Source organism: Rhamphochromis sp. 'chilingali' (genome assembly GCF_963969265.1).
Source record: "Rhamphochromis sp. 'chilingali' genome assembly, chromosome: 2".
NCBI classification, from domain to species: Eukaryota; Metazoa; Chordata; class Actinopteri; order Cichliformes; family Cichlidae; genus Rhamphochromis; species Rhamphochromis sp. 'chilingali'.
This window is the reverse complement of record NC_137930.1, coordinates 63,552,733-63,561,519: the sequence shown is the minus strand read 5'-3', so window position 1 is coordinate 63,561,519 and position 8,787 is coordinate 63,552,733. Positions and strand designations below refer to the sequence as shown.

At 37.8% G+C, this 8,787-nt stretch overlaps 1 protein-coding gene across 1 annotated transcript in view; it reads right to left on the bottom strand.

Annotated features, from left to right (window-relative positions):
- Positions 1-455: 455 nt before the first annotated feature.
- The window catches only part of pdhx (pyruvate dehydrogenase complex component X), a 32,317-nt gene continuing 23,985 nt past the window's right edge, over positions 456-8,787 (bottom strand). The window contains exons 9-11 of the mRNA XM_080868817.1: positions 8,357-8,515; positions 2,177-2,241; positions 456-1,348 (exon numbers count right to left, since the gene is read on the bottom strand). Of these exons, the coding sequence (XP_080724943.1) occupies positions 1,093-1,348; positions 2,177-2,241; positions 8,357-8,515 (480 nt within the window). The 3' untranslated portion in view covers positions 456-1,092. The remainder of the gene's footprint in view (positions 1,349-2,176; positions 2,242-8,356; positions 8,516-8,787) is intronic.

Genomic DNA, 8,787 nt, shown 5'->3' with positions numbered 1-8,787 from the left:
ATTCAGACTTAAAATCTATCTGAATTCAGCTGAACAGGTGCAAGGCAACCGTTTTTTTTGGTTTTTTTTTAACCCTTTCAAGGCTGATAGTGGATAAAATGGAAATCTAACCCACAGTGGATGTTTGAAACCACAGCTTTTTTCCTCCTGCTTTAAAAATATTAGAATATGCTTTTGCATATTTAGGATAAGCTTTGTCTTACTGGTAGTATATAAAGAGACAGCTGTTCTTCCCACGCTTAAAGCAAAGATAAGCATCTGCCATCAGAACCTGACCTGTACACTCAACCCAGCAAATTATCCTAATTGGCTTTTAAAAAATAATTACTATGTAATCTCTTTGGATTCTAATTATACAGAAACACACACTTGTGTAATCCAGTTTGTGAATCTGCTACTTTCTGAAAATCTGGAAAAAACATTAATGACACACACACACAAACATTTTAAGACTGAACAATGTGTTTTATTGGCAACCTTGATTTGTATACAGCTGAATTTGAAGGACTTGTTCTCCAGTGTAGTTTATTTTAAATAAGTTAAAACATATTAATAGGAAAATTAATAATAAATCAATTAGATTCTTACATTTTGTAACAGAAACCATTTTACGTGGGTTTTGCAATCTAAATGGAAATTATACTGCCAGTTGTATTGTTCAGTAATGTATAGCTTTGTTGTAGAAATGTATAGTGAAGTTTTGAGAGAACTATTTGCATGTTTACCAACAGTGACATCGAGCAGATACACTTGACTGCGAAACAGCAGTTGAGCTGGACTTGAAACACTTTATGTACACAACACTAGTGTGGCAGAATAATATTTTTCTTGGTAATTTGGCACCAAGAATGTTCCTCCACTCTAGCTGAGTCCCCATAACTCCTCCATCACAAAGCCTGGTTGATCATCAGTCAGAAGTAGTCCAAAAAATGAACTTTTAATTATGTACAATTCTAACTCTGTAAGCCTTAATTGGAAACCAACCGTTTAAGAGCTCTCTGGCTGTGAAAACCATGAGCCAGGCTTTGTCATGTAGGTGTTTCTTCCTATATCTATAAAGTGCCTTTTATAAAGCTCTCTCCGTTTGTTTTTTCACACCAGGGCCATGCGTTGTGGTTTTTCTAGGTTGGCTCGAAATTTATCAAGAAACCGTGATGCTAATTCGTCGTCCACTAGTCTCCCGTCACTGGACAACGTAATTGTCATCAGCTGCTTGGTGCATAGGGTCTGATCATCCTCACAGAGGTGCAGTTCAGCCCTGGACGTCCCAACAGCAAGGATACATGCCTGAGGCGGGTTAATCACAGCACTGAAGCCACTGATTCCAAACATCCCTAGGTTAGATATACTGTGGGATAAAAAGAGAAAAAGATAGCACGCATATTAGCACGTCAAAGTTAGCTGAAGATAATAAAAGGTCAAGACGATAAATAAAAACTAAGCAGGCATTAGTGGCTATAAAACAAATTTATTTAGGTTAAGAAAAAAAAGAAAAAAAAGAAAAAAGAATATTATCACTTTTAATGAATGACTTTTTGTCAACATCTGATAGACAGCTGCTAAAATAAAACGCTAAGCAGTTAAGATTACTACAGCAAAATTCAGCTCAAGAACTGCCCCTAAATATTGTGCAAAAATGACCTGAGGGCTTTCTGATGTTTGCATTAATGGGAGTTCTGGTTCAGGGGAATGGAAAAACTAATATAGGTGAAGGATATAGACATAATGTATATCCTCAGGAGGACGAAGAAAGTGGTCTCCGTAGGAATCCATTGCTTCTGCCTGACACAGAAACCCCATTTGTTTCTAAATGACACCATTAATTCTAATGAGTTAAAAAGCCCCCCTCCTTCACACTTCTGCAATTGATGAACAGTAACTGATGGTCTTTGTCGCCCAAGAACACATTCAGCTCAGGCTCACACGAAATGTAGAATATGCATAATATATTGGCTCACTGTGAAACCAGATTTTAATCATAAATGCGGAAATGTATAATGGCTTATTCTTATAACTGAGTTTCAAAGGAACATTGGGGAAATAGTATTAATAGATCACAGGAACCACTTTTTGACACATTACAAAAAAGTCTATTGAATAGCAATTAACTGAGACAGCAGTACTAAAAATAAAAAGGAAAACCTGGTAAAAATACTGACTATAATAATGACTTTACCTAAATGAGCCTCCCTGGTATTCCTCAGGAAGCAGTTTCCCATCTCGAGCCTTCTGGGCCAGAGCCTATAAAAACACAAGATGGATATTCTTAAAGAAATAAATACATTTGATGTATAAAATAGATCAAATACACAATAGCCAGAATACATGTGTGATATACACAACAGACTTGGAAATGTAGATAAAACCATAAGCATGTGCAGTACTAATTAACTGTTAGTTATTGTACAGTCTGCAACACAAAATACAGAAAAGAATGTTTTCCTAATAAGGTTCAGCTCCTCACAAATGCAACTAGAAAAATTTGCATTTCCTGCGAAAATGCTGTGTGGATGCCTTAACGCGTAAGACGTCTGCTGAAAAAAGCTGAAAAAGTTAAAAAAATTGCAAAAAGTTGTCTGGCGGTGAAGAAACTGAAAATTTTGCAGAAAACAGGTGAAGAAGCAGAATTTTTTTGCTGAAAAGTGGTGAAAAGCAAAAAATTCTACTGAAAGGGGTAAAGACGGAGAAATTTTTGCTGAAAAGTGGTGGGAAAAAAAGTGTAGCCCTGAGCAGGATTCGAACCTGGCCCTTTTGGTCTCAAGGTAGCCACTTGTCTCACTAAGGCAAGCTCATTCTCACAAAGAAGAGGTGGAGAGACTGACAGTTTTGATGAAATGAGCAGAAGCTGCTGAGAATTGTGCTGATAAGAGGTGAAAAGGCTGAAAATTTTGCAGAAAAGAGGTCAATCAGCAGAATTCTGCTGAAAAGAGGTTTTTGCTGAAAACGGCTGAAAAAGATTGGAGAGACTGACAATTCTGCTAAAATGAGCAGAAGCTGCTGAGAATTGTTATGAAAAGAGGTGAAAAGGCTGAAAATTCTGCAAAAAAAGAAGTGAATCAGCAGAATTTCTGCTGAAAAGAGGTAAAGAAGCAGAAAGTTGTGCTGAAAAGAGATGAATCAGCAGAATTTCTGCTCAAAGGAGGTTTTTTTCTTAAAACAGCTGAGATTTATGCTGATAAGAGGTGAAAAGGCTGAAAATTTTTGCAGCAGAGGTGAATAAGCAGAATTTCTGCTGAAAAGAGGTGAATGAGCAGAATTCTGCTGAAAAGAGCAGAAGCTGCTGAGAATTATGCTGATAAGAGGTGAAATGTTTGAAGATTTGGCAGAAAAATATGTCTGTGAAGGTTCTCAGTCATCCAGGTCATCTTAGTCAAAGGAGCTTGCAAAGAAAAGCGTCTGGACTTCTTTAAGTTGCTTGAAAACGTTTCACCTCTCATCCGAGAAGCTTCTTCAGTTCTCCACCATTTGACCTTAGAACTGAAGAAGCTTCTCGGATGAGAGGTGAAACGTCTTCAAGTAACTTAAAGAAGTCCAGACGCTTTTCTTTGCAAGCTCCTTTGACAATTTGGCAGAAAAGAGGTAAATCAGTAGAATTTCATCTCATACTCATCTCACTGAGCCAAACTGGTTCTCATATACCTGAAAAAAGGTGAAAAAGCTGAAAATTCTTATTAAAAACAGCAGAAGAGGCCGAGAAAACACTGAACTTTCTGGTGAAAAGAGGCAGAACAACCTGGTTCTGCTCAATTTCAGTCCACCAATCAGAGGTACTGCTTCTGTCTGCTTCATCAGGCTGTGTACTTGTATGTATTTCTGCCATGGAGCGTTAACAAGAATCTGAGATCCATATTAGAAAAGCTGCCAAAATCATAAAATGTTGCCGAATTGTAATAAATTATCAATATGAATTACAGGTCTGTGATAGTGTATTAATTTGTAGTGGAAGAAAACACGTGGACAAGGTGGAATTGAACCCACGACCTTTGGGCTTCAGACCCGTGTCATTACCAACTGCGCCACTGGGAAAGAGCCCGGGGCGCCTGGAAAACAGGGTGATGAGCAGTCAGAATTAGATCGCGGTAAGAGGCGAAAAACGCCGTTTTTTGGAGTTACAAAACGTCGTGTAACTCAATAACTAGGTGGGATAGAAGCATAATTCTTGTACTGGGTGAATCAGCGGACTTTGGTTTACTTTGACTGCGATTTTCATAGCTCTTTGTAACTCCGTCGCGGAGATATGACGAGAGAAGAAACGGATTCATTTTCGGAGTTTGAAAAATGAAAGGAGGACAGATTTCCACCCCTCAAACAAACGTAATTTATGGCTCAACGGTAAGATGACTGTAAAAACTGCTTAGACCGTGAGTGTCAGCACTGTCTGAAGATGAATTGGCACAAGCCCCATGTCTTAACTTCGCTTCGTTAAGGAGAAATGACGATTTGAAAATGCCTTCAGTTTCAGTATTTCAGCTCTGAGTTTCACAACCTCCCCATAGACTTTGAATGGGGAGTTTTGAGACCTTGTGTCACTTCGAGGCAAATTGTGAAAAAACCGTAACTCACACAATAATTATAGTGACACTGTCTTAAAGCCAGCAAAAATACCTACATTTTGATGTATAATTTGTGGGGGGTGAGTGGAAATTGAGCAAGTAGCAAGAAGTTGTTCAGACATGAAGAGAAAATTCAGAACGGACGAGCACTCACTCTGAGTTAATTGCATAGCAACCATAACAACGCATGTATTTTGTGAAAAATCACAAAGCTGCAACTGAAAACTTAAAGAGGCATTAAATGAAAACGGTAACAGATATGAAAAAGCTGAAACACACAGGAATAGCCCAATCATTTGAGAACGTTTTAAAGTTTGAATGGTGTTTCTATGTGAAAGTATGAGCATGTAGTTAAGTTTCAAAAACAAGAAAGTTTTAGCAGAATTTCTGAAGTTTTCCATTCATTTCAATGGGACAAATTAAAGGAAAAAAGTGTAATATTTTAAATAGTATAATAGCAATAAACACCAAAAGATATAGCCGGAAAGAGCAGAACAGTTTAGAGTTTGAACTGAGAAAATCGGCTGAAAACTGAGGGAGTAGTTAAGGTGCAAAAAACGTACGGAAGCGACAAGAATAAAGGATAAAGAATAAAGAGAAACAGGAACTCAATGCCCTTGAGGGCATCCACACAACTAATGAAAATAATATTAAAATCAATGTCTGACATTGAAAAAAACGAAAAGACAGAATAAAGAAACGCAAATGGAATTCAAAACTGAAATTGCACTTTTAAAATGTTCACCATGGTCCTCACAGAAATAAATTACTATCCTAATGTGCATGGGTAAATTAAAGAAACGGGAATGAAAAGCACCCAGAACTGCAGATGAGGCATCTGGTAATACATTAGTTCAGCTAGGTTATGCGAATCCTTGCTCTCTCACAGCATGAATGCTGTCTGAAAAGCTTGGAGAAACCCAATATAACTGAGAAACAAAGCGTGAAAAAGGTATTGTTTCTAGTGCAAACACATGGCTCATTCAACCTTCTCAAAGAAGGATGGTGATATCAAGCAGTAAAACATTATAAAAGTACATGCTCCACATTATACCACAGACTGTGTTGAAATAATGAAGAGCTTATTGTTAAAATGTAGCACTGAACTTATCTTCTTCTAAGTTATTGGCTTATTTGAATAGAAATGTTCTTAAAAGGTTAATGGTGGGATATAACCATCACGGAAACTTGAGAGTGACTCACAAGACACAATAGAGTATGGTCGGTACAATTATGATAAGAGCCCTAAGTGCAAAAACAGTCATGTTCCTCTGCATCAAATCAACGGCCAGCAGTGCTCTATTCAGACATTGTGTTAATTTTAATTCGAGACCTATGAAAACCAGCAAATGCACATTTACCTCAAAGCAGCAGCACAAATAAATTGAATAGCTGTGGGTGGTAAAGAGCATTTTGAAGGCTTAGGTGGAGTGACATGTGTGCAGTGTTACTACTCATGCTTTAAAGCAGCTGTTGTGTATGCAAGTATGTTAGTACTGAAACATTCTGATCTGGCATCTGAACAACTGACAAATATTACATTATTTGAACTAAAATAATCAAAATAGGTTAAGACAATCACTATAAAAGTAATACATTGTCTTCTGGGAGTCACAACAAATCATTAGCAATATAATTAGAAAGAACAGAACACTTTGACCACTTTAATTTTAGTTCTCTAAAGAAAAAAAAACAAACGAAAACAATTGTTTTTCAATATAATGAAAAAGGAAGGAACGCAAAAAGGAACAAAAGATAAAAAAGGAACTGTTTGTGATGCAAAAGTGTTTAACAAACATAGCAGCGCTTCTGGTCTGAGCTGGACCACCACGGCAGCCAGTGGAGACAAACTATATAATAATACATGTACATATTTCAAAGCAAGCAGCTATGTGTATTCAATAGGTTGATGAAAAATGTAAAATTGTATTGTGTACACAACTGTTTACACATATTCACCTCTGGTTTTGGTAGTCAAAGTCAAAGTGAAAGTCAACACAAACAGAAGCACCCGATCTTGAGCAATCACATTTGTTGCAAAAACTGATCACATGGGTTTAGGCAGTTACAGTAATAGTATGTCTAAAACCTAATCACACACCCACTGCTAAATCCAACCACCTGCTGACTATCACTGGCATACACAGATATGCACCGTGAATCAAACGTACTTTCACCCCTCTCAAGTTTAAATTAGCACTCTTGCATGAACAAATGCTATTATACTAATACGGTTTCCACCACTGTCACTGCAACAGCTAAGGTTACATGTGCTGACACTGAGCTGTGATGTCGATAATGTGCAAGCAACACTGTGTCATTAGAGCCATAAGTGTTCTAAAAGTCAGCTCTACTTCTTGATTATGGAAAGAGTTTTGCATTTTCAGGTTTTATGACTGGTAGCTGATGAATCCAACATCAATGTGTACAAAGATAAGACAGTCATAAAAACAGGCTCTGAACTTTAGGGAATTTTACATGTCAAACATTATATTTTTTATTATCATCGTCTATTTCAAAGTCATTTATAATTCATCGATTTGTGATGCATGCGTCTTTGATAGAAGTGTGTGGCTCTTTTCATTAAGTATCTTTTTGGTGCTTTACATTTTCAGAGCAACCTTGGAAACAAATTATTGTTCCCAGGTGTTTATGAGAAAGCAAAAAATGAAACAAAAAAAAAAAAAAGACCATTTTTACTTCATATACCATATCTAATCGATCTCTTCTCCAGATATCAAAAATCAAATTCCAAATCTACTGGCCTTTATATTAGATATAAAGTGCTTCTCCTTTTCAGTTGATTAACTTTGTACAACACTTGGGAGATATCAGGTTCATCTGGTTAGTTAGCTCTGCTATCTGCTGACTTGATGCTAACTTAACTTCAAATACTGTTTTAGCCACCACCACTGAGCTGGTGCGTAGGTTGCCCAGAGTGCTAATTTGGACTTTTCCATGCAGTACTTTTTGCTTTGCATTTATTTATTTTTATCAAAGCAAGAAAAGAAGAAATATTCTGTTCAGGAAACATCATCTTTCAAGGGGTTTTCCAAGCTCCAGAGTACACAATGGTCAAAAACCATCTGCCCATGTTCCCAGATTTTGTTTCAGAACTAACCACCACATGGAGAAAACAACGTCTGCACGTGGCACTGCACTCTATGGATTTTGAGATTCTCCGTTTTCTCACTTCCCCCCTATGAGGAATAGAGGAGCTTGTCTTGTGTCTGGTGTGTGTGCTACGTACCTTCACTGACAGCACTCCGAATATGACCAGTTGTTTATTTGCTATGTTAATTCAGCTAGAGGTAAAGGACTGTCTAAACAGGGGTTGCCCCACTGAACCTCCACTGAACCTAGCACCAAAGGTTTGCCTTTGCCTCAGGGAGTGACAGCATAGTCCACCAGGGCAACCTCATGAGCCCTATTTAAGGAGGTTTCTGTGAATGATATTTGTATTGTAGCTAGTAAGTCATTACCACACTCTTGTTCAGATCTATTACTGGTGCTCTGACACTGGTTCAGTGGCTACTCTACAGGGCGTGTACATATACTCCATAATGTATTTGTTGTGATGAGTGAATCAACTCCAAGGAAACACAATGTTATTACTACAACTTCTGTTCCCTGAAGGAGTGGAAATGAGGATTGAATGATGCTACTCTGAATTAATTAAGTTCCAGCCAGAATCTGTTAGGGTCCAGTCAAGTCTAAATCTCACATTAACTCATAGCATGTCAGAACAATGATTACACATAGTTGTTTTTTGCCTTCAACTCTTTTATTTTCCAGTTCTTTACCTTAGCATTAGATGAGATCTCCTGGACTCCTTTGTTTGCAGCATCCTTGATGATTGGAGTAATGAGACCTTTGTCTGTCGCCACAGCAATAGAAATATGCACTGAATCAAGTGCACGGGCTCCATCACCAGACCACGTCACATTCACTTCTGGCATTTCCTAGGAAACAGGAGTCAAAGGTCACCTCATGTCCTCATGTTATCAGGGATAAATCAAGACAAAAAGAGATAAGCTCTCTTCAGTTGAGGTGTGTTAAGCTGCTTCCTTATTTCTACAGAGGTTGCTACGGATCCACATATTTGATTTGGCACAGATTTTACACTCACTTACACTCTCACTCTTGATGCAGCCCTCCTACTTTATCTGGGCTTGTGACTGGCACTAGAAGACCATTAGTTTGTGATCCCCTGAGGCTGAATTTGTATCTCCTC